This window comes from Oncorhynchus kisutch, unplaced genomic scaffold (genome assembly GCF_002021735.2).
Source record: "Oncorhynchus kisutch isolate 150728-3 unplaced genomic scaffold, Okis_V2 scaffold951, whole genome shotgun sequence".
In the NCBI taxonomy this organism is placed as follows: domain Eukaryota; kingdom Metazoa; phylum Chordata; class Actinopteri; order Salmoniformes; family Salmonidae; genus Oncorhynchus; species Oncorhynchus kisutch.
In genome coordinates this window covers 18,501-44,141 of record NW_022262896.1, presented here as the reverse complement: position 1 = coordinate 44,141, position 25,641 = coordinate 18,501, and the positions used below count along the sequence as shown (strand labels likewise).

At 39.5% G+C, this 25,641-nt stretch overlaps 1 protein-coding gene and 8 non-coding genes across 9 annotated transcripts in view; all 9 read right to left on the bottom strand.

The window, feature by feature from the left end:
* Nucleotides 1-6,431, bottom strand: part of LOC109884251 (ectonucleoside triphosphate diphosphohydrolase 1) — a 66,176-nt gene extending 59,745 nt beyond the window's left edge. Inside the window, exon 1 of the mRNA XM_031817166.1 lies at nucleotides 6,125-6,431. Coding sequence (XP_031673026.1) covers nucleotides 6,125-6,140 — 16 coding nt within the window. The 5' untranslated portion in view covers nucleotides 6,141-6,431. The remainder of the gene's footprint in view (nucleotides 1-6,124) is intronic.
* Nucleotides 6,432-9,340: 2,909 nt separating this feature from the next.
* Nucleotides 9,341-9,413, bottom strand: trnav-uac (transfer RNA valine (anticodon UAC)). The gene has a single exon. It is a non-coding gene; the product is annotated as a tRNA-Val (tRNA).
* A 932-nt stretch (nucleotides 9,414-10,345) lies between these two features.
* trnav-uac (transfer RNA valine (anticodon UAC)) lies at nucleotides 10,346-10,418 on the bottom strand. The gene has a single exon. It is a non-coding gene; the product is annotated as a tRNA-Val (tRNA).
* A 932-nt stretch (nucleotides 10,419-11,350) lies between these two features.
* On the bottom strand, nucleotides 11,351-11,423 carry trnav-uac (transfer RNA valine (anticodon UAC)). Its single transcript has one exon. It is a non-coding gene; the product is annotated as a tRNA-Val (tRNA).
* A 932-nt stretch (nucleotides 11,424-12,355) lies between these two features.
* trnav-uac (transfer RNA valine (anticodon UAC)) lies at nucleotides 12,356-12,428 on the bottom strand. Its single transcript has one exon. It is a non-coding gene; the product is annotated as a tRNA-Val (tRNA).
* A 931-nt stretch (nucleotides 12,429-13,359) lies between these two features.
* Nucleotides 13,360-13,432, bottom strand: trnav-uac (transfer RNA valine (anticodon UAC)). The gene has a single exon. It is a non-coding gene; the product is annotated as a tRNA-Val (tRNA).
* A 932-nt stretch (nucleotides 13,433-14,364) lies between these two features.
* On the bottom strand, nucleotides 14,365-14,437 carry trnav-uac (transfer RNA valine (anticodon UAC)). The gene has a single exon. It is a non-coding gene; the product is annotated as a tRNA-Val (tRNA).
* A 930-nt stretch (nucleotides 14,438-15,367) lies between these two features.
* On the bottom strand, nucleotides 15,368-15,440 carry trnav-uac (transfer RNA valine (anticodon UAC)). Its single transcript has one exon. It is a non-coding gene; the product is annotated as a tRNA-Val (tRNA).
* A 9,720-nt stretch (nucleotides 15,441-25,160) lies between these two features.
* Nucleotides 25,161-25,233, bottom strand: trnav-uac (transfer RNA valine (anticodon UAC)). The gene has a single exon. It is a non-coding gene; the product is annotated as a tRNA-Val (tRNA).
* Between the last annotated feature and the right edge of the window lie 408 nt (nucleotides 25,234-25,641).

Sequence of the window (25,641 nt, the reverse complement as noted above, 5' to 3'; positions counted from 1 at the left end):
CAACCTGGCATGATGACTCCTTGCTGTCCCCAGTCCACCTGGCCGTGCTGCTGCTCCAGTTTCAACTGTTCTGCCTGCGGCTATGGAACCCTGACCTGTTCACCGGACGTGCTCCCTGTCCCAGACCTGCTGTTTTCAACTCTCTAGAGACAGCAGGAGCGGTAGAGAAACTCTTAATGATCGGCTATGAAAAGCCAACTGACATTTACTCCTGAGGTGCTGACTTGTTGCACCCTTGACAACTACTGTAATTATTATTATTTGACCATGCTGGTCATTTATGAACATTTGAACATCTTGGCCATGTTCTGTTATAATCTCCACCCGGCACAGCCAGAAGAGGACTGGCCACCCCTCATAGCCTGGTTCCTCTCTAGGTTTCTTCCTAGGTATTGGCCTTTCTAGGGAGTTTTCCTAGCCACTGTGCTTCTACACCTGCATTTCTTGCTGTTTGGGGTTTTAGGCTGGGTTTCTGTACAGTACTTTGTGACATCAGCTAATGTAGGAAGGGCTATATAAATACATTTGATTTGATCTGTCCCCTAACCCTTTCACAATATAGAAACATATTGATATCAACTATAACTGTCCCCTAACCCTTTCACAATATATAAACATATTGATATCAACTATAACTGTCCCCTAACCCTTTCACAATATAGAAACATATTGATATCAACTATAACTGTCCCCTAACCCTTTCACATTATATAAACATTTATATCCTTCCAGAGGAAGGAAACCACTCAGGAACTTTAAAACAGTTACAGAGTTTAATGGCTGTGATAGGAGAAAACTGAGGATGGATGAACAACATTAACAATACTAAACTAAATGACAGAGTGAAAATAGAAAGCCTGTACAGAATAAAAAATATTCCAAAACATGCTTCATGTTTGCAACAAGGCACAAAAGTCTGGGGAGAAGTCTGACTATAATAAAGTGCTACTCTGCCTTCTTAACAGTACTATCAACAAGGTAGGTCCTACAGGCCCTAGTTTCTACCTTCTTAACAGTACTATCAACAAGGCAGGTCCTACAGGCCCTAGTTTCTACCTTCTTAACAGTACTATCAACAAGGCAGGCCCTACAAGCCCTAGTTTCTACCTTCTTAACAGTACTATCAACAAGGTAGGTCCTACAGGCCCTAGTTTCTACCTTCTTAACAGTACTATCAACAAGGTAGGTCCTACAGGCCCTAGTTTCTACCTTCTTAACAGTACTATCAACAAGGCAGGTCCTACAGGCCCTAGTTTCTACCTTCTTAACAGTACTATCAACAAGGCAGGCCCTACAAGCCCTAGTTTCTACCTTCTTAACAGTACTATCAACAAGGTAGGTCCTACAGGCCCTAGTTTCTACCTTCTTAACAGTACTATCAACAAGGTAGGTCCTACAGGCCCTAGTTTCTACCTTCTTAACAGTACTATCAACAAGGCAGGTCCTACAGGCCCTAGTTTCTACCTTCTTAACAGCATTATCAACAAGGTAGGTCCTACAGGCCCTAGTTTCTACCTTCTTAACAGTACTATCAACAAGGCAGGTCCTACAGGCCCTAGTTTCTACCTTCTTAACAGCATTATCAACAAGGTAGGTCCTACAGGCCCTAGTTTCTACCTTCTTAACAACACTATCAACAAGGTAGGTCCTACAGGCCCTAGTTTCTATCTTCTTAACAGTACTATCAACAAGGTAGGTCCTACAGGCCCTAGTTTCTATCTTCTTAACAGTACTATCAACAAGGTAGGTCCTACAGGCCCTAGTTTCTATCTTCTTAACAGTACTATCAACAAGGTAGGTCCTACAGGCCCTAGTTTCTATCTTCTTAACAGTACTATCAACAAGGCAGGTCCTACAGGCCCTAGTTTCTATCTTCTTAACAGTACTATCAACAAGGTAGGTCCTACAGGCCCTAGTTTTGTCGCACCTTGACTACTGTTCAGTCGTGTGGTCAGGTGCCACAAAAAAGGACTTAGGAAAATTGCAATTGGCTCACAACAGGGCAGCACGGCTGGCCCTTGGATGTACACAAGAGAGCGAATATTAATAAGATGCATGTCAATCTCTCCTGGCTGAAAGTGGAGGAGAGATTGACTTCATCACTACTTTTATTGATGAGAGGTATTGACATGTTGAATGCACTGAGCTGTCTGTCTGAATTACTGGCACACAGCTCAGACACCCATGTATACCCCACAAGACATGGCACAAGTCCACAGTCCCCAAGTCCAGAACAGACTATGGGAGTAGCACACTACTACACAGAGCCATGACTACATGGAAGCCTCTATTCCACATCAGGTAACTGATGCAGCAGTAGACTTAGATTTTTTTTTTAAACAGATTAAAAAACACCTGATGAACTGCGGGGACTGTGGAGCAACACAAACATTGGCACACACACACACACTCACACACACACGACAACATTTTCACTATACCAACACATGGATTTAGTACTGTAGATATGTGGTAGTGGTGGAGTAGGGGCCTGAGGGCACACAGTGTGTTGTGAAATCTGTGAATGTATTGTAATGTTTTTAAAACTGTATAAACTGCCTTATTTTGCTGGAGCCCAGGAAGAGTAGCTGCTGCTTTGGCATAATAAATGTATCCATAATAAATACAAATACATCAAATTCCACTGTCGTCTAACCCTTCCACTGTTCTCTGAGACTGAACACCCTTAAAAGAATCCTGAATCTAAAGAAACTAACCTCAACCCTCACAGAGGGTCTCTCATCTAGTCACTTCCTGTTAAAACAGGATTCTCACTGACATGACTCAACAACAGGAAGTTGGCTTCCTCTTTGAGAAAGCAAAGCATTATGGGAGCTTGGAGGACAGACATCATACCACACATACTAACCTAAAACGATCCTCAAATCTCTGAAGCCCCTTAGAACTAACACCTAACACAAAACCAGACACTAAACCTAACTCTACATTCATTAGAACCCGCAGGCACCTGCTGTAGAACACTCAGACACTATTTAGAACATTCTGGGATGATTTAAAACATTCAGACACTATTTAGACTATTCAGACTGTATTTAGAACATTCAGACACTATTTAGAACATCCAGACACTATTTAGAACATTCAGACACTATTTAGAACATTCAGACACTATTTAGAACATTCAGACACTATTTAGACTATTCAGACTGTATTTAGAACATTCAGACACTATTTAGACTATTCAGACTGTATTTAGAACATTCAGACACTATTTAGAACATTCAGACACTATTTAGAACATTCAGACACTATTTAGAACATTCAGACACTATTTAGACTATTCAGACTGTATTTAGAACATCCAGACACTATTTAGAACATTCAGACACTATTTAGAACATTCAGACACTATTTAGAACATTCAGACACTATTTAGACTATTCAGACTGTATTTAGAACATCCAGACACTATTTAGAACATTCAGACACTATTTAGACTATTCAGACTGTATTTAGAACATTCAGACACTATTTAGACTATTCAGACTGTATTTAGAACATTCAGACACTATTTAGACTATTCAGACTGTATTTAGAACATTCAGACACTATTTAGAACATTCAGACACTATTTAGAACATTCAGACACTATTTAGAACATTCAGACACTATTTAGACTATTCAGACACTATTTAGAACATTCAGACACTATTTAGACTATTCAGACTGTATTTAGAACATTCAGACACTATTTAGACTATTCAGACTGTATTTAGAACATTCAGACACTATTTAGACTATTCAGACTGTATTTAGAACATTCAGACACTATTTAGACTATTCAGACTGTATTTAGAACATTCAGACACTATTTAGACTATTCAGACTGTATTTAGAACATTCAGACACTATTTAGACTATTCAGACTGTATTTAGAACATTCAGACACTATTTAGAACATTCAGACACTATTTAGACTATTCAGACTGTATTTAGAACATTCAGACACTATTTAGAACATTCAGACACTATTTAGAACATTCAGACACTATTTAGAACATTCAGATACTATTTAGACTATTCAGACTGTATTTAGAACATTCAGACACTATTTAGAACATTCAGACACTATTTAGAACATTCAGATACTATTTAGAACATTCAGACACTATTTAGAACATTCAGACACTATTTAGAACATCCAGACACTATTTAGAACATTCAGATACTATTTAGAACATTCAGACACTATTTAGAACATTCAGACACTATTTAGAACATTCAGACACTATTTAGAACATTCAGACACTATTTAGAACATTCAGACACTATTTAGAACATTCAGACACTATTTAGAACATTCAGATACTATTTAGAACATTCAGACACTATTTAGAACATTCAGACACTATTTAGAACATTCAGATACTATTTAGAACATTCAGACACTATTTAGAACATTCAGACACTATTTAGAACATTCAGACACTATTTAGACTATTCAGACTGTATTTAGAACATTCAGACACTATTTAGAACATTCAGACACTATTTAGAACATTCAGATACTATTTTAGAACATTCAGACACTATTTAGAACATTCAGACACTATTTAGAACATTCAGGACACTATTTAGAACATTCAGACACTATTTAGAACATTCAGACACTATTTAGAACATTCAGACACTATTTAGAACATTCAGACACTATTTAGAACATTCAGACACTATTTAGAACATTCAGATACTATTTAGAACATTCAGACACTATTTAGAACATTCAGACACTATTTAGAACATTCAGACACTATTTAGAACATTCAGACACTATTTAGAACATTCAGACACTATTTAGAACATTCAGACACTATTTAGAACATTCAGACAACTATTTAGAACATTCAGACACTATTTAGAACATTCAGACACTATTTAGAACATTCAGACACTATTTAGAACATTCAGATACTATTTAGAACATTCAGACACTATTTAGAACATTCAGACACTATTTAGAACATTCAGACACTATTTAGAACATTCAGACACTATTTAGAACATTCAGACACTATTTAGAACATTCAGACACTATTTAGAACATTCAGACACTATTTAGAACATTCAGATACTATTAGAACATTCAGACACTATTTAGAACATTCAGACACTATTTAGAACATTCAGACACTATTTAGAACATTCAGACACTATTTAGAACATTCAGACACTATTTAGTTTAGAACATTCAGACACTATTTAGAACATTCAGACACTATTTAGAACATTCAGACACTATTTAGAACATTCAGACACTATTTAGAACATTCAGACACTATTTAGAACATTCAGACACTATTTAGAACATTCAGATACTATTTAGAACATTCAGACACTATTTAGAACATTCAGATACTATTTAGAACATTCAGACACTATTTAGAACATTCAGACACTATTTAGAACATTCAGACACTATTTAGAACATTCAGACTGTATTTAGAACATTCAGACACTATTTAGACTATTCAGACTGTATTTAGAACATTCAGACACTATTTAGAACATTCAGACACTATTTAGAACATTCAGACACTATTTAGAACATTCAGACACTATTTAGAACATTCAGACACTATTTAGAACATTCAGACACTATTTAGAACATTCAGATACTATTTAGAACATTCAGACACTATTTAGAACATTCAGATACTATTTAGAACATTCAGACACTATTTAGAACATTCAGACACTATTTAGAACATTCAGATACTATTTAGAACATTCAGACACTATTTAGAACATTCAGACACTATTTAGAACATTCAGATACTATTTAGAACATTCAGACACTATTTAGAACATTCAGACACTATTTAGAACATTCAGATACTATTTAGAACATTCAGACACTATTTAGAACATTCAGACACTATTTAGAACATTCAGACACTATTTAGAACATTCCGACACTCTTTAGAATATTCAGACAGTAATTAGAACATTCAGGGACCATTTAGAACATTCAGGGACTATTTAGAACAGTGTCCTGCGTTCTATTGACCTTTACTGCATCAATTGTAACGTTGTCACGGTAATGTCACACCAAAGGAAGTGGTGTGTGTGTGTGTGTGTGTGTCAGGCAGAGCTGTAATCCTACCTCTCTGTTCAGCCATGGTCTGTATCGCTTAGCAGTGATATAACAGTCTTTCTATTCTCTCTCCCCCTCCCTCTCTCTCCCCTCTTCTCTCTAACACACAAACAGCTCTCTTTCTTCCTTCCTTTCCTCTCTCCTCTCTCTCTTCTCCGCTCTTTCTCTCCCCTCCTTCCCTACCTCGTTCTCTTTCATACACTCTGCTCTCTCCTCCACCCTTACCCTGCACCTCTATCTATCAACAGGCTCTTTATTAGAACAAGCTGCCAGCCTCCTCTCTCTACCCTCCTCCCCCTCTCTCTTCCCTCCTCCCCCTGTCTACCCTCCTCCCCCTCTCTCTTCCCAACTCCCCCTCTATCTTCCCTCCTCCCCCTCTGTCTACCCTCCTCCTCCTCTGTCTACCCTCCTCCCATCTCTCTTCCCAACTCCCCCCTCTCTTCCCTCCTCCCCCCTCTCTCTACCCTCCTCCTCCTCTCTCTACCCTCCTCCTCCTCTCTTTTATCTCCTCCCACTCCAACCTCACCTCAACAATCCCCCTTTCTCTTCCCTCCTCCTCCTCTCTCTTCCCTCCCCTTTCTCTTCTCTCCTCCCACTCCAACCTCTCAACACTCTCCCCTCTCTCTTCTCTCCTCCCCTCTCTCTTCTCTACTCCCCCTCTCTCTTCTCTCCTCCCCCTCCCCCTCTCTCTTCCCTCCTCCTCCCTCTACCCTCCTACCCTCTTCTCTACCCTCCTCCCCTCTTCTCTACCCTCCTCCCCATCTTTCTTCCTTCCTCCCCCTCTCTTCCCTCCTCCCCCTCTCTCATCTCTTCTTCCACTCTAACCTCCCCTCAACACTCCCCCCTCTCTCTACCCTCCTCCCCTTCTCTCTTCTCCCCCCTCTCTCTACCCTCCTCCCCCTCTCCCCCCCCCTTCCAACCACCCCTCAACACACCCTCCTCTCTGTTTCGCTCTCTGGGTTCAAGGAGGGCTGGGTACATCTAAATGTGTGTGTGTACATATATAATCATATTTTGACCCTTTCCCTTTCGTGTTTCTTCAATGTTTCCTAATTTTTCATTTTGATAGTCTGAAAGTGATTAATCAGCTCTTTTAGTTCCTCAAACACACAGACTGGTTGACTAATACCAAAAGGGGAAGGGTTAGGGAGACAGACAGAGAGATGGTGAGAGAGAGTGAGACAGTGAGAGACAGAGTGAGAGAGAGGCAGACAGATTGAGACAGAGAGGCTGGGTGGGGGAGATGAGAGGTAAAGAGAGACAGAGATACAGAGAGGAAAGAACATTGTCAGTGTGGTGCCTATCGTGTTCGCCTCAGAAACAAAATGTCCACAGTTAGAAACAGGGCTGAAACAGAAAGCTCCAGGAATATCAATACAAATCTGTTTACTCCTTGTAGATGCTTCAAGCAGCAGTTTCTGTAGTGTAGTGGTTATCACCTGAGAGTAACACGCGGTGTATAGCCGTAGCACAATTCTGATGACCTTTTCTGCTATTTTGAGACATGGTTATCCCACCCAGGGACATATGATTATTTATAATACTTGTTACACTGTAGTTAAAACATGGATCACATGACAGCACAGATTACCCTGTTTAATAAAATAAACACTATAGTTGATTCCCTCAGGATTTGGTACACTGTACTTAAAACAATAATTACGTAAAAAGTTTAATCAGTTGATGGATTTTTTTCAATTCAAATCTTTATTATAATTCCGTTTATTCCCTCAAACAAAATCATTTTACAGGAGAGGAGAGGACCCACTGTGATTAACTAGTTTTACAGGAGAGGAGGGGACCCACTGTGATTAACTACATTGGGGAAATAAAGTATTTAGTCAGCCACCAATTGTGCAAGTTCTCCCACTTAAAAATATGAGAGAGGCCTGTATTTTCATCATAGGTACACTTCAACTATGACAGACAAAATGAGAAAAAAAAATCCAGAAAATCACATTGTAGGATTTTTAATGAATTTATTTGCAAATTATGGTGGAAAATAAGTATTTGGTCAATAACAGAAGTTATCAATACTTTGCTATATACCCTTTGTTGGCAATGACAGAAGTCAAATGTTTTCTGTAAGTCTTCACAAGGTTTTCACACACTGTTGCTGGTATTTTGGCCCATTCCTCTATGCAGATCTCCTCTAGAGCAGTGATGTTTTGGGGCTGTTGCTGGGAAACACGGACTTTCAACTCCCTCCAAATATTTTCTATGGGGATGAGATCTGAAGACTGGCTAGGCCACTCCAGGACCTTGAAATGCTTTTTACGAAGCTACTCCTTCATTGCCCGGGCGGTGTGTTTGGGATCATTGTCATGCTGAAAGACCCAGCCACGTTTCATCTTCAATGCCCTTGCTGATGGAAGGAAGTTTTCACTCAAAATCTCACGATACATGGCCCCATTCATTCTTTCCTTTACACGGATCAGTCGTCCTGGTCCCTTTGCAGAAAAACAGCCCCAAAGCATGATGTTTCCACCCCCATGCTTCACAGTAGGTATGGTGTTCTTTGGATGCAACTCAGCATTCTTTGTCCTCCAAACACGACGAGTTGAGTTTTTACCAAAAAGTTATATTTTGGTTTCATCTGACCATATGACATTCTCCCAATCTTCTTCTGCATCATCCAAATGCTCTCTAGCAAACTTCAGATGGGCCTGGACATGTACTGGCTTAAGCAGGGGGACACGTCTGGCACTGCAGGATTTGAGTCCCTGGCTGCGTAGTGTGTTACTGATGGTAGGCTTTATTACTTTGGTCCCAGCACTCTGTAGGTCATTCACTAGGTCCCCCTGTGTGGTTCTGGGATTTTTGCTCACCGGTCTTGTGATCATTTTGACGCCACGGGGTGAGATCTTGCCTGGAGCCCCAGATCGAGAGGGATTATCAGTGGTCTTGTATGACTTCCATTTCCTAATAATTGCTCCCCCAAAAGAAGGCATTAATGAAAAATTGAATTTTCAGTTTCAACTATGGTACTTATTGAATGTATCAACGAGTGCTGTTTACACAGAGGTTCAAACCGGCGGACCGTTTGCATGTTAAGTGCACGTGATAACAGCTACACTACAGAAACTTCTGCTTGAGATACCTGCAAGAAGTAAACTGAATTTTCTTATAGTCAGTGCATGTATTTGAATTTCCAAAATAAGGTATTTATGAAAGCAACTCATCTCTTTTATAAATACACAACTTACTGCATGTGTCAAAGATGACTGTTTCCGCCCGGTTTCGAACCAGGGACCTTTCGCGTGTAAAGCGAACGTGATAACCACTACACTACAGAAACTGATGCAACTGTTATCTGCAAGGAGTAACCCAAGTTTTACAGATATTCATTGCATGTATTCCAATTTCCAAAAAAAGCCATTCATGAGAACATATATTCTCTGTTGTTGATACAGCACTAACTGCATGTGTCAAAGATCACTGTTTCTATCAGTTTTTCAACCACAGACCTTTCGCATGTAAGGTGAACGTGATAACCATTACACTACAGAAACTGCTGCATTAATTACCAGCAAGGAGTAAACCGCATTTTACAAATATTTATTGCATGTATTCGAATTTCCAAAGTAAGGCATTTATTAGAACAACTATTCTCTGTTACAAATACAGTACTTAATGGATTTGTCATAGAGAACTGTTTCCGCCCAGCTTCGAATCGGGAACCATTCATGTGTAAAGCAAACTTGATAACTACTAAACTAGAGAAACTGCTGCTAGAATTATTACTGTGGAGTAAACCAAATTTGACATATATTCATCGCACGAATTCGAAATTCCAACATAATGCATTTATGAAAATTCTCTGTTACAAATACAGTACTTCTCACATGTGTCAGAGACGTCTGTTTCCGCCCAGCATCGAAAAGTATACATTTTGCGTCTTAAGTGAACTTGATAACCACTACGCTATGGAATCTTTTGATTCCCAAAAGAAGGCATTAATGAAAAATTGATTTTTCAGTTTCAACTATGGTACTTACTGAATGTATCAATGAGTGCTGTTTACACAGAGGTTCAAACCAGGGACCTTTTGCATGTTAAGTGCACGTGATAACAGCTACACTACAGAAACTTCTGCTTGAGATACCTGCAAGAAGTAAACTTAATTTTCTTATAGTCAGTGCATGTATTTGAATTTCCAAAATAAGGCATTTATGAAAGCAACTCATCTCTTTTATAAATACACAACTTACTGCATGTGTCAAAGATGACTGTTTCCGCCCGGTTTCGAACCAGGGACCTTTCGCGTGTAAAGCGAACGTGATAACCACTACACTACAGAAACTGATGCAAGTGTTATCAGCAAGGAGTAACCCAAATTTTACAGATATTCATTGCATGTATTCCAATTTCCAAAAAAAGCCATTCATGAGAACATATATTCTCTGTTGTTGATACAGCACTAACTGCATGTGTCAAAGATCACTGTTTCTATCAGTTTTTCAACCACAGACCTTTCGCATGTAAGGTGAACGTGATAACCATTACACTACAGAAACTGCTGCATTAATTACCAGCAAGGAGTAAACCGCATTTTACAAATATTTATTGCATGTATTCGAATTTCCAAAGTAAGGCATTTATTAGATCAACTATTCTCTGTTACAAATACAGTACTTAATGGATTTGTCATAGAGAACTGTTTCCGCCCAGCTTCGAATCGGGGACCATTCATGTGTAAAGCAAACTTGATAACTACTAAACTAGAGAAACTGCTGCTAGAATTATTACTGTGGAGTAAACCAAATTTTACATATATTCATCGCACGAATTCGAAATTCCAACATAATGCATTTATGAAAATTCTCTGTTACAAATACAGTACTTCTCACATGTGTCAGAGACGTCTGTTTCCGCCCAGCATCGAAAAGTATACATTTTGCGTCTTAAGTGAACTTGATAACCACTACGCTATGGAATCTTTTGATTCCCAAAAGAAGGCATTAATGAAAAATTGATTTTTCAGTTTCAACTATGGTACTTACTGAATGTATCAATGAGTGCTGTTTACACAGAGGTTCAAACCAGGGACCTTTTGCATGTTAAGTGCACGTGATAACAGCTACACTACAGAAACTTCTGCTTGAGATACCTGCAAGAAGTAAACTTAATTTTCTTATAGTCAGTGCATGTATTTGAATTTCCAAAATAAGGTATTTATGAAAGCAACTCATCTCTTTTATAAATACACAACTTACTGCATGTGTCAAACATGAGTGTTTCCGCCCGGTTTCGAACAAGGGACCTTTCGCGTGTAAAGCGAACGTGATAACCACTACACTACAGAAACTGATGCAACTGTTATCTGCAAGGAGTAACCCAAGTTTTACAGATATTCATTGCATGTATTCCAATTTCCAAAAAAAGCCATTCATGAGAACATATATTCTCTGTTGTTGATACAGCACTAACTGCATGTGTCAAAGATCACTGTTTCTATCAGTTTTTCAACCACAGACCTTTCGCATGTAAGGTGAACGTGATAACCATTACACTACAGAAACTGCTGCATTAATTACCAGCAAGGAGTAAACCGCATTTTACAAATATTTATTGCATGTATTCGAATTTCCAAAGTAAGGCATTTATTAGAACAACTATTCTCTGTTACAAATACAGTACTTAATGGATTTGTCATAGAGAACTGTTTCCGCCCAGCTTCGAATCGGGAACCATTCATGTGTAAAGCAAACTTGATAACTACTAAACTAGAGAAACTGCTGCTAGAATTATTACTGTGGAGTAAACCAAATTTTACATATATTCATCGCACTAATTCGAAATTCCAACATAATGCATTTATGAAAATTCTCTGTTACAAATACAGTACTTCTCACATGTGTCAGAGACGTCTGTTTCCGCCCAGCATCGAAAAGTATACATTTTGCGTCTTAAGTGAACTTGATAACCACTACGCTATGGAATCTTTTGATTCCCAAAAGAAGGCATTAATGAAAAATAGAATTTTCAGTTTCAACTATGGTACTTACTGAATGTATCAATGAGTGCTGTTTACACAGAGGTTCAAACCAGGGACCTTTTGCATGTTAAGTGCACGTGATAACAGCTACACTACAGAAACTTCTACTTGAGATACCTGCAAGAAGTAAACTTAATTTTCTTATAGTCAGTGCATGTATTTGAATTTCCAAAATAAGGTATTTATGAAAGCAACTCATCTCTTTTATAAATACACAACTTACTGCATGTGTCAAAGATGACTGTTTCCACCCGGTTTCGAACCAGGGACCTTTCGCGTGTAAAGCGAATGTGATAACCACTACACTACAGAAACTGATGCAAGTGTTACCAGCAAGGAGTAACCAAAATTTTACAGATATTCATTGCATGTATTCCAATTTCCAAAAAAAGCCATTCATGAGAACATATATTCTCTGTTGTTGATACAGCACTAACTGCATGTGTCAAAGATCACTGTTTCTATCAGTTTTTCAACCACAGACCTTTCGCATGTAAGGTGAACGTGATAACCATTACACTACAGAAACTGCTGCATTAATTACCAGCAAGGAGTAAACCGCATTTTACAAATATTTATTGCATGTATTCGAATTTCCAAAGTAAGGCATTTATTAGATCAACTATTCTCTGTTACAAATACAGTACTTAATGGATTTGTCATAGAGAACTGTTTCCGCCCAGCTTCGAATCGGGGACCATTCATGTGTAAAGCAAACTTGATAACTACTAAACTAGAGAAACTGCTGCTAGAATTATTACTGTGGAGTAAACCAAATTTTACATATATTCATCGCACGAATTCGAAATTCCAAATAATGCATTTATGAAAATTCTCTGTTACAAATACAGTACTTCTCACATGTGTCAGAGACGTCTGTTTCCGCCCAGCATCGAAAAGTATACATTTTGCGTCTTAAGTGAACTTGATAACCACTACGCTATGGAATCTTTTGATTCCCAAAAGAAGGCATTAATGAAAAATAGAATTTTCAGTTTCAACTATGGTACTTACTGAATGTATCAATGAGTGCTGTTTACACAGAGGTTCAAACCAGGGACCTTTTGCATGTTAAGTGCACGTGATAACAGCTACACTACAGAAACTTCTGCTTGAGATACCTGCAAGAAGTAAACTTAATTTTCTTATAGTCAGTGCATGTATTTGAATTTCCAAAATAAGGTATTTATGAAAGCAACTCATCTCTTTTATAAATACACAACTTACTACATGTGTCAAAGATGACTGTTTCCACCCGGTTTCGAACCAGGGACCTTTCGCGTGTAAAGCGAACGTGATAACCACTACACTACAGAAACTGATGCAAGTGTTATCAGCAAGGAGTAACCCAAATTTTACAGATATTCATTGCATGTATTCCAATTTCCAAAAAAAGCCATTCATGAGAACATATATTCTCTGTTGTTGATACAGCACTAACTGCATGTGTCAAAGATCACTGTTTCTATCAGTTTTTCAACCACAGACCTTTCGCATGTAAGGTGAACGTGATAACCATTACACTACAGAAACTGCTGCATTAATTACCAGCAAGGAGTAAACCGCATTTTACAAATATTTATTGCATGTATTCGAATTTCCAAAGTAAGGCATTTATTAGATCAACTATTCTCTGTTACAAATACAGTACTTAATGGATTTGTCATAGAGAACTGTTTCCGCCCAGCTTCGAATCGGGGACCATTCATGTGTAAAGCAAACTTGATAACTACTAAACTAGAGAAACTGCTGCTAGAATTATTACTGTGGAGTAAACCAAATTTTACATATATTCATCGCACGAATTCGAAATTCCAACATAATGCATTTATGAAAATTCTCTGTTACAAATACAGTACTTCTCACATGTGTCAGAGACGTCTGTTTCCGCCCAGCATCGAAAAGTATACATTTTGCGTCTTAAGTGAACTTGATAACCACTACGCTATGGAATCTTTTGATTCCCAAAAGAAGGCATTAATGAAAAATTGAATTTTCAGTTTCAACTATGGTACTTACTGAATGTATCAATGAGTGCTGTTTACACAGAGGTTCAAACCAGGGACCTTTTGCATGTTAAGTGCACGTGATAACAGCTACACTACAGAAACTTCTGCTTGAGATACCTGCAAGAAGTAAACTTAATTTTCTTATAGTCAGTGCATGTATTTGAATTTCCAAAATAAGGTAATTATGAAAGCAACTCATCTCTTTTATAAATACACAACTTACTGCATGTGTCAAAGATGACTGTTTCCGCCCAGTTTCGAACCAGGGACCTTTCGCGTGTAAAGCGAACGTGATAACCACTACATTACAGAAACTGATGCAAGTGTTATCTGCAAGGAGTAACCCAAGTTTTACAGATATTCATTGCATGTATTCCAATTTCCAAAAAAAGCCATTCATGAGAACATATATTCTCTGTTGTTGATACAGCACTAACTGCATGTGTCAAAGATCACTGTTTCTATCAGTTTTTCAACCACAGACCTTTCGCATGTAAGGTGAACGTGATAACCATTACACTACAGAAACTGCTGCATTAATTACCAGCAAGGAGTAAACCGCATTTTACAAATATTTATTGCATGTATTCGAATTTCCAAAGTAAGGCATTTATTAGAACAACTATTCTCTGTTACAAATACAGTACTTAATGGATTTGTCATAGAGAACTGTTTCCGCCCAGCTTCGAATCGGGAACCATTCATGTGTAAAGCAAACTTGATAACTACTAAACTAGAGAAACTGCTGCTAGAATTATTACTGTGGAGTAAACCAAATTTTACATATATTCATCGCACTAATTCGAAATTCCAACATAATGCATTTATGAAAATTCTCTGTTACAAATACAGTACTTCTCACGTGTCAGAGACGTCTGTTTCCGCCCAGCATCGAAAAGTATACATTTTGCGTCTTAAGTGAACTTGATAACCACTACGCTATGGAATCTTTTGATTCCCAAAAGAAGGCATTAATGAAAAATAGAATTTTCAGTTTCAACTATGGTACTTACTGAATGTATCAATGAGTGCTGTTTACACAGAGGTTCAAACCAGGGACCTTTTGCATGTTAAGTGCACGTGATAACAGCTACACTACAGAAACTTCTGCTTGAGATACCTGCAAGAAGTAAACTTAATTTTCTTATAGTCAGTGCATGTATTTGAATTTCCAAAATAAGGTATTTATGAAAGCAACTCATCTCTTTTATAAATACACAACTTACTGCATGTGTCAAAGATGACTGTTTCCACCCGGTTTCGAACCAGGGACCTTTCGCGTGTAAAGCGAACGTGATAACCACTACACTACAGAAACTGATGCAAGTTTTATCAGCAAGGAGTAACCCAAATTTTACAGATATTCATTGCATGTATTCCAATTTCCAAAAAAAGCCATTCATGAGAACATATATTCTCTGTTGTTGATACAGCACTAACTGCATGTGTCAAAGATCACTGTTTCTATCAGTTTTTCAACCACAGACCTTTCGCATGTAAGGTGAACGTGATAACCATTACACTACAGAAACTGCTGCATTAATTACCAGCAAGGAGTAAACCGCATTTTACAAATATTTATTGCATGTATTCGAATTTCCAAAGTAAGGCATTTATTAGAACAACTATTCTCTGTTACAAATACAGTACTTAATGGATTTGTCATAGAGAACTGTTTCCGCCCAGCTTCGAATCGGGAACCATTCATGTGTAAAGCAAACTTGATAACTACTAAACTAGAGAAACTGCTGCTAGAATTATTACTGTGGAGTAAACCAAATTTTACATATATTCATCGCACTAATTCGAAATTCCAACATAATGCATTTATGAAAATTCTCTGTTACAAATACAGTACTTCTCACGTGTCAGAGACGTCTGTTTCCGCCCAGCATCGAAAAGTATACATTTTGCGTCTTAAGTGAACTTGATAACCACTACGCTATGGAATCTTTTGATTCCCAAAAGAAGGCATTAATGAAAAATTGAATTTTCAGTTTCAACTATGGTACTTTCTGTTAGTAATTAGATATGTAGACGGACGAGTCGGTCAAGGATCGATTCAGACAAGGTGGTAAATTGTATGACAAGCTACAGTTTATTCAGAGTGAAGATATCTAGAACAGCGTAATTACGGCTCTCCCGCTGGTTCGTACGGAAGCGCAGACGAAGAAGAGGCCGTTACAATCAGTACACCACTATTATATAGAAAAGAAAGTAGGTTGATTCTGGAAGATCGGATCTTTGGATTGGTTCAGCTGGGGTGTAGTCTGTAGTCTTCCGCCATTGGCTCAGTAGTCTGTCCGTCATCGTAGAATCCTCTTCGGGCATTCAACGTTCAGAGACAACGGAGATCATGTGTGTGCGCTGGTTTTGGCCATTAGTGTAATGCGGGAGCTATCCTGTAGGGGACCCCACAGGCTCAACTCTGAGTTGTAGCCCCCCCTTAACAATAGTTTGGTCTCCTACATAAGAAATAGCATTTCTCTACAAAACCCTCTCTTCACGTCTCACCAGAGACGTGACACAACCTAACTGGATCCAGACACAAAGAGAAACTTCTCCCAATGGGACTATGAAATAAGGCACGGTATTAAACAGAAATAGATATAGTATTACCATCATGTTCTCCATTCAATCCCACTATGTACTAAGTTGGCTACCAGCCACCTAGGAACTTACAACCCTCATTTTACAGAGCGGAGAACAACAGCTCAAAATAAAAGTAAATGCTTGTCTACATAAGCCAACTTTTTTCCCGCAGGAAAAAGTTGTGATTCCCTCTCTTCACATCTCCAAAGAGATGTGACTTAAACTAGGCAAGTCAGGCGGAATGATCCACTTGCATAACACATACATACATCCCCATAAGGCAACAGCAGATATAATGTAAATCTAATAGGCACTCTCCTCCTCATCCTCGAATTCAAGTAGGTCTTTATCCAGCAGAGGAAACATCTGGGAAGGGGAGGAAGGGTCAATGGCTTTAGAGATAACCCTAGTGGCAAGGGAACGGATGCATGGAATGCAACAGCATCCACAGAGAACTAAAATGGCAGCGAACACCGAAATGGATACCAAAATGGAGGACACCAGGGTTTTATATCTACCAAAAGCACTCATCCAGGAGTCCCACATCGAGGTATCCATCCCAGAATGAGATTTCATTTTACCATTAAGCGTCCTCAAACCTTCTAGGCCATGGTCAAGCTACCATCGGAGGCTGCGTTATTAGGGATGAAAGTGCAACACTGTTCACCAAACATAGTACAAGCTCCACCTTTCTCCGCCAGTAGCATATCTACTGCAATGCGATTCTGCAATGTCATAAGAGAAGTTGCAGCCAGGCTCTCATGCTCCATACCGTTATCACGCACCTGGCTCCTGTTATCTAACAACAACAAAAAACCGCTTGTTCTCGCAACCCCACGCTCTGAATGTGCCCTCCCTTCTGTATTTTTCCAGCATGAGAAAGTCCCCTGGCCCTGACACTTTTAACAATGTTTCAAGTCAGCTATGTTGCATAACACTTGCATACATCAACACAAGCCAACAGCAGATAATATTCAATCATATATATGGTAATGGCTATAATGTAAAACACAGGAACCAATAATCCCTCTTTTTCACACCCCCCAGGGTGTGAACAAAAATTCAGCAATGAATCATATAACAGTCACAGAGTTTAAAATACCTTCATGTCAAAAGAGAACAGCTCATTCAAAAACAGAACATTAAAAAAAAAATTGTGTGAAATTTAAGTCCCCCTTTTGACACCCACAAGGGTGTCACTTAGCAAAAACAGGATAACACTTTGTTTATTGACATGTAAGATACCGGATAAAACTTTGGTCATGGAAAACAGAGTAAAACAAAGCAAAGCATTATTATAAACCATCTGGTCCTCTCAGCTACTCCTATCCTGCACCAGTTGGGCTTCATGCCACCCAGGGACTCAAAACCTTCACAACAGGGAGAACAAACATACTGGAAAGAAAACCCATCATTAAGATGTATAACAAGGAACTGTGGTGGTGTAAGATTTATTCTACTACCTCGCCCACAGCATACCATGGGTCATCCTCAGTCAGTCTCATCCTCCCCTGAAAGCATGCTTCAGTATCAGCATCTCCAACTGGAGCATCAAGCAAAGGCATCATCATGCCTGAAGCCTTCACCACATCTGTAACAGACTTCTTGAAACACGGTATGATGCAAGCAGCACACCACATCAATAACAAAAATACAAAAATTAGGGTCAGAAATCCAGTAACCACCATTCTAGTGTACTTACCAAAACCAGGCTCCCACTCAAGAGAACAGGCCAGACTCCTCCACCCCCGCCATGGTCCTCATCTCAGCAGATAGTGCATCAAGCCCACTAAGGGCCTTAGATATACTACCATCTGGACTGGTGTTATTAGGAATATACGTGCAACATTGTTCACCGAACATCTTGCATACGCCCCCCTGACTGGCAAGAAGCATATCCAAAGCAAGTCTATTCTGTCTGGCAACCCTAGATGTGGCCTCAAACTGTTCAGACATACCAGTGAGTGCATCACGGGGGTAATTAACAAAACGCTGTTGATCATAGTAGATGTAATGAATCCATGCAGTCTGTCTTGCATCCACTATGGCTGGACCTATAATCCATCATTCCTGCCCAAGGCCTGAAGCTCATGAGGAACCCCCACCGGCACTCCCAACAGGTTAGTGTGTATGTCAACTACATCCTCTGTCCATGGAGCACTACTTCTATGTCTCCCATGGGATGGAATGTTTTCAGGTCCCCTGGATACAGAACCCAACAACTGTTCAGCAGTAACATCAACAATGGTCAGTGGAATTATCAAACTGGTCAGAGCACACGTACCTTGCCAGTCTCCTCTAAGAATGGGTCTCAGCACTCTTTTGGGTCCACAGATCCACCACACATCAGCCAGACCACTAGTTTGGTTTAGGCCTGTAACTGGCCAAGTGGAATTAATGGTTATGTTACTACTGCAATCAGCTTCAGGCAATCTCCCATAATCAATGCCATTACCTGTACCCGTGATGCAACTGTAATTGCCCCCATATGCCTCAACACCCCAAGGGGCCCGATGAGGAGGTACTGTAGGAAACACAAGGCTCAAAGAGGAACAGAGAGTTGAATTGGCCTCAACCAGGTATAAACCTCTCAGAATACACAACCACCCCTCTCCTTCTCCTATAGCAAATGGGTGTGTAGCCAGAACAGGTCCATCATGACCAATGTTTCATGTAACTCATGTAGTCCTTTCTTTTCAGGGTCTTAACTGTATACCTCATATAAGAAAGCCACAAATTGTCCCTACCAATAACACCAGTCTCAGTGCCTAATTGATCAATAGCTGAATAGTCTAACATTAATTACCTGAATGGGATTTTTTAATACAGTGGTGGCAGGTTCGGTCCAGGGGTGGTAGAGGAGTGTGTCTGGCCCTGGTTCATCTGGGACCTCTGGTTTTGGCAGCACCTTAATAGAAAACACACCCATCGTGTCTGTCCCGGTCCTTTGTAGTCCGAGGGTGTAAGTGCCTGCATCAGAGAGCTTAATAGTTTTGATGGTTAGCAAGATTTCATCACCTTTACAAAGTTCAACAGTGCTCCCAGGTTTTCCCATATCATGGAAAACCTATCCACCTTTGTGGGATCCCCTCTGCTTTAAGGATACCCTCTCTTCCAATCCCAGAACTGTCCCATGTCGGTTATCCTGTAATCCCCATACGGACACCCTCCCAATTTAATATAATTTCATTTATAATTTTCGTCCACTTGTTCTGTAGACATACATTCAGCATTCCACGGGTCAGAACCTGGAATCCGCTGGTACATCACCATCTATTTCCATCGATTTCTCCAGAGTCCTGGAAATAAGGCCTCATAGACAGGGAGTTAGACAACAGCCCCATAAAACTAAAACAGTCACACAGGTGAATGTAGCCCACAATACAGTGATCATAATATTTTCCCCATTTTCTAAACATATTATCAAACCCAATTAATCAGAAGTATCCACCCCAGTGTTTTCTGTCAACCCGTGATCCAGGGTGGTCAAACCAGCTGAGGCTTCGGGTACTGATTCATCCGGAGCTGTGTTATTTGGGATGTCACCCACGATAAGACAGCTCAGACAAACAGCTTCCATGTGAAGCCCCACCCTTTCCCCGAGAACACATCACTTAGCAAGAGCCAGACACATCGTCACTTCTATGAACAAAAACAGGGGTGACAGGACAGGGAGGATTTTCTTCATTCGAGAGATGGCCCCCGGAATTCTGTTAATTCCAGTTCTCCTCTCGAACACTGTTTATTGTTCGATAGTGTCAGTGTGTCTTACCCTCCCACCGTGCGATATGAATCCGGGTAGCTCTTTCAGCTAGCTGCCACCAGGAGACCTTGGTATGGTCCCCCCAACAAGCCTCTGGGACTGGATTGAGTGACTTCACCTGCAGTTCACCTATAATGCATAAAATGCTGGACATACAGGCTTGGTTAACAAACAGTTTCTCATGTTTGATCTGATTCTATCTTTAACTTCTATGCCCATTTGTTAACTATATATTTTTTTAAATATTAGTTTCTTATCCAATAGGCCCCATCCTATCCTAGACCACAATTTACCTATCCCCCTTTTGATACCTGGCTCTGCCCAGGTAACAACCTTACCTACTCTAAATAATGACTTAGGTAAGATTAGTATATTATCCTTCTGTTCTGACATTATCATGTAGGAGCGCCCCTTTAATTTCCCACATGTCCAATTCTCCCTTTTGTCTCCACTCAGTGACTGTTATCTACACACTCCGTTATCTTTGCTCGTCCTGGCTCCCTTCTAAAACTTCTCCTCTCTGCTCTCCAACCGTCAAGGTCTCTGCAGTGCGGGGGAGGGCTCATCTGTCTGCCTTTTCCCATGTTTCCACATTTTAACTAAATGTCCCACTGTTTGGCTTTATCTAAACTCATGGATTTTTATTTTTAGAAAAACATGTCTATGGTGGCAATTACTAAAGTCTTTATATAGGTTAAGTAAACTCCACTATAATTAAGTTACCTTAAAAAAAAAAAAAATCCAAAAAATATTTATTTTATTTTTTATTTTTATTTTTTTAAACAGTATTACCCATGACCACAAATGTATTATTCAAATGGCACCCCCTTGTGGCTGATCAGACCACCCGAGAGAGCCATGAAATCCGGTCACGGGTTACACCATCCCCCCACATTCGTGTTCCATACCATATTAGACATATTAAAGAACCCTTTATCCTTAAAATAAAATAAAAATTACTTATGTAATTAAAACTCATAAAATAAAAAACTCATAAAGGTTCCATATGTGAGCGTGCTTCTTTAAAATATCATGTCTCTGGGAACATGGAAATCCCCTTAACCCAAACATTTACTACAAAAACAAAACCTAATAATTATGATAATCCCCTCAAACTCAAATAATTTGTCTCGATGTTTCATGTCTTATTCGTGTTTCTCCAAATTTTCTCCCAAAAATACTTCTTAAATACCCAGCCATTAGACAGACACACACAACTGTGATAAATGTGCACTGTCCCTTTAACATAAAAACCTCAGCCTGCAATCCACTCTGCGGGCCTTTCATAGTTCTCCATAATGAAAACAGATTCTAATGTTAGTATACCTTGACCTCCTGTTTAATTTCAATGATGTTATCTGAACAATCAAACCAAAATCAATACCCGGGAAGTACTTGTATAAATGAATTAAAATAACTAAATAATTTGGTTAGAACACCACTCCCGTCTTACATCGACCACACCCTTCGCCCCGTACCTAGTGTACAGCTTATCTATTACTCAGTGGCTCAATTAATGTTTAACGTAAGTATGTTCAGATGTTGATTATGTAATTCTACAACATTAGTATAGTTCAAACCTCATAATATAAATCCGCAAAAAGAAATTTGCGTTAATAGAGTTTAACACTCTTTCCAACAGTCATGCACCCCCCTCAATATTCTATGATATAACTCTCATCAGCAAGCCTGCGACTTTTTCAACATTCTCACCGGTTCCAGCTCCAACTGAAACACCTCATGTACCACACTCGCTTTGTCCCCGACCTCATTCATATCGATATTAGTCCCCGACTGAATATCAAGCGTGTTTCATGCACAGGATTTGATTCTTACAAATCTTCATTTACGCCAGTAAGCAGACCAGTGGGAGACGCAATGGCCCCGCCTTCTGTTCATTCTCTGTTTTGTCCCTTGGTTCTTAAATACATGGCTTTTATTTCTTTCAACTTCCTTGTCTCTGGCCTCCTGCTACGTCCCTCTCAACTCACATTCCATTGTTTTCAGCTGGGCTCCTGTTGGCGGCCACCCCCCTAGATAACCTGCTTGTGTCCATCTTAACTTCAATCCCTCCCAAACTTTCTTTATAGGCGTCCATCGTTCCTTTCCCCCTGATCTATATTCAATTTTTTGTTCTAGGAACTCATTAAACCTCAGCTTTGGAGTATTGGGAGTCGCCATTGTGAATTTGCTTTAAACGTAATTTAATTTAATTCAATCGGAATTTAATCGTAGTTTTAATCGAAATTCTCTCCTTCTATCTGAATATAGTTAGCATATACTTCGCCCGACGTTGATTAGTACCCACGATGTATTCGAAGAGACACTATTGCTCGTGCTCTGCCTTATCTCAGAGCTTCTCCTTCGTATATTCAGGTTGAGAAAAACCGCATGGTTGTATAGCATTATGGTTGTATAGCATTATGGAGCGCACAACCAAGGGATCTATTAGACTATTTAGTCTCAATATTTAAATATTATATTCAGATATTATTTCAATTATACATCAGTCATTTCATTCCTGATTATACATTTATACATGTACCTATTAACATAGGTACATAGGTACAATATAGAAGTTTCGGATTTATCCAATATCCCTTATTATAATTCTCTCTCTCTCCCTCTATCTAACCACCAACAATCTTAATGGAAACAATTACAACCACATTGCATTTTAACATAACATAACCAGTTACAAATAGACAAAACAAGACAAAACAGCACGTTACATCTCTGACCCCTGAAAGCCGATCCTTATCAGTGAATTTCTATCAGACTGAGCCGTACCGGACCACAGGATAAAATTACAATTTATCCCCCTCGGCGCCAGATTTGAAGAATAGTAATTAGCTATCCCCTACTGATCTCTATTCCTGATCCCTATCGAGCTGACCCCTATCAGAATTATTACACATGTCCGACCCCTATCGGTGAATCTCTATCAGACTGAGCCGTACCGGGTCACGGGATAAAATTACAATTTATCCCCTCGGTGCCAGATTTGAAGAATAGTAATTAGCTATCCCCTACTGATCTCTATTCCCGACCCCTATCGGAACTATCACACATGTCCGACCCCTATCGGTGAATCTCTATCAGACTGAGCCGTACCGGGTCACGGGATAAAATTACAATTTATCCCCTCGGTGCCAGATTTGAAGAATAGTAATTAGCTATCCCCTACTGATCTCTGTTCCCGACCCCTATCGGAACTATCACACATGTCCGACCCCTATCGGTGAATCTCTATCAGACTGAGCCGTACCGGGTCACGGGATAAAATTACAATTTATCCCCTCGGTGCCAGATTTGAAGAATAGTAATTAGCTATCCCCTACTGATCTCTATTCCCGACCCCTATCGGAACTATCACACATGTCCGACCCCTATCGGTGAATCTCTATCAGACTGAGCCGTACCGGGTCACGGGATAAAATTACAATTTATCCCCTCGGTGCCAGATTTGAAGAATAGTAATTAGCTATCCCCTACTGATCTCTATTCCCGACCCCTATCGGAACTATCAAAGACAAAACAGTGATCACTCATCATTGAAAGCTAGCAGACTGTGCTGACCGGACTGATATCTCATCAATGATTTAAATCACACCGGCCGTCGCCGGTTCGTTACTACATATGTTCACATACACTGTTATTTCGACTCGTCAGCAAATTATACATTTACACAAGAATTCATACTTACTCGGAAAAACTGATAAAAATTTGGACAGACTATTCGACAATATGCAAAGTTTGATTTAACAGGCTTTTGCTTACCTTATTTTTTTTTTATGGTGCACCTTGAAATCAGTTTTCCGAGTTGAGCAGAATTGTTGCCCTCCCCCGAAAGTCTTCACCCGTCTTTCTTATTTATTTAATGAATCGTCCTTTCCCCAATTCGCCTTCTCCACACCCAAATCAACTCACTTCGACTGGATCGTTAGTAAACTATACTCTGCTACCATTTCTGTTAGTAATTAGATATGTAGACGGACGAGTCGGTCAAGGATCGATTCAGACAAGGTGGTAAATTGTATGACAAGCTACAGTTTATTCAGAGTGAAGATATCTAGAACAGCGTAATTACGGCTCTCCCGCTGGTTCGTACGGAAGCGCAGACGAAGAAGAGGCCGTTACAATCAGTACACCACTATTATATAGAAAAGAAAGTAGGTTGATTCTGGAAGATCGGATCTTTGGATTGGTTCAGCTGGGGTGTAGTCTGTAGTCTTCCGCCATTGGCTCAGTAGTCTGTCCGTCATCGTAGAATCCTCTTCGGGCATTCAACGTTCAGAGACAACGGAGATCATGTGTGTGCGCTGGTTTTGGCCATTAGTGTAATGCGGGAGCTATCCTGTAGGGGACCCCACAGGCTCAACTCTGAGTTGTAGCCCCCCCTTAACAATAGTTTGGTCTCCTACATAAGAAATAGCATTTCTCTACATTACTGAATGTATCAATGAGTGCTGTTTACACAGAGGTTCAAACCAGGGACCTTTTGCATGTTAAGTGCACGTGATAACAGCTACACTACAGAAACTTCTGCTTGAGATACCTGCAAGAAGTAAACTTAATTTTCTTATAGTCAGTGCATGTATTTGAATTTCCAAAATAAGGTATTTATGAAAGCAACTCATCTCTTTTATAAATACACAACTTACTGCATGTGTCAAAGATGACTGTTTCCGCCCGGTTTCGAACCAGGGACCTTTCGCGTGTAAAGCGAACGTGATAACGACTACACTACAGAAACTGATGCAAGTGTTATCAGCAAGGAGTAACCCAAATTTTACAGATATTCATTGCATGTATTCCAATTTCCAAAAAAAGCCATTCATGAGAACATATATTCTCTGTTGTTGATACAGCACTAACTGCATGTGTCAAAGATCACTGTTTCTATCAGTTTTTCAACCACAGACCTTTCGCATGTAAGGTGAATGTGATAACCATTACACTACAGAAACTGCTGCATTAATTACCAGCAAGGAGTAAACCGCATTTTACAAATATTTATTGCATGTATTCGAATTTCCAAAGTAAGGCATTTATTAGAACAACTATTCTCTGTTACAAATACAGTACTTAATGGATTTGTCATAGAGAACTGTTTCCGCCCAGCTTCGAATCGGGGACCATTCGTGTGTAAAGCAAACTTGAT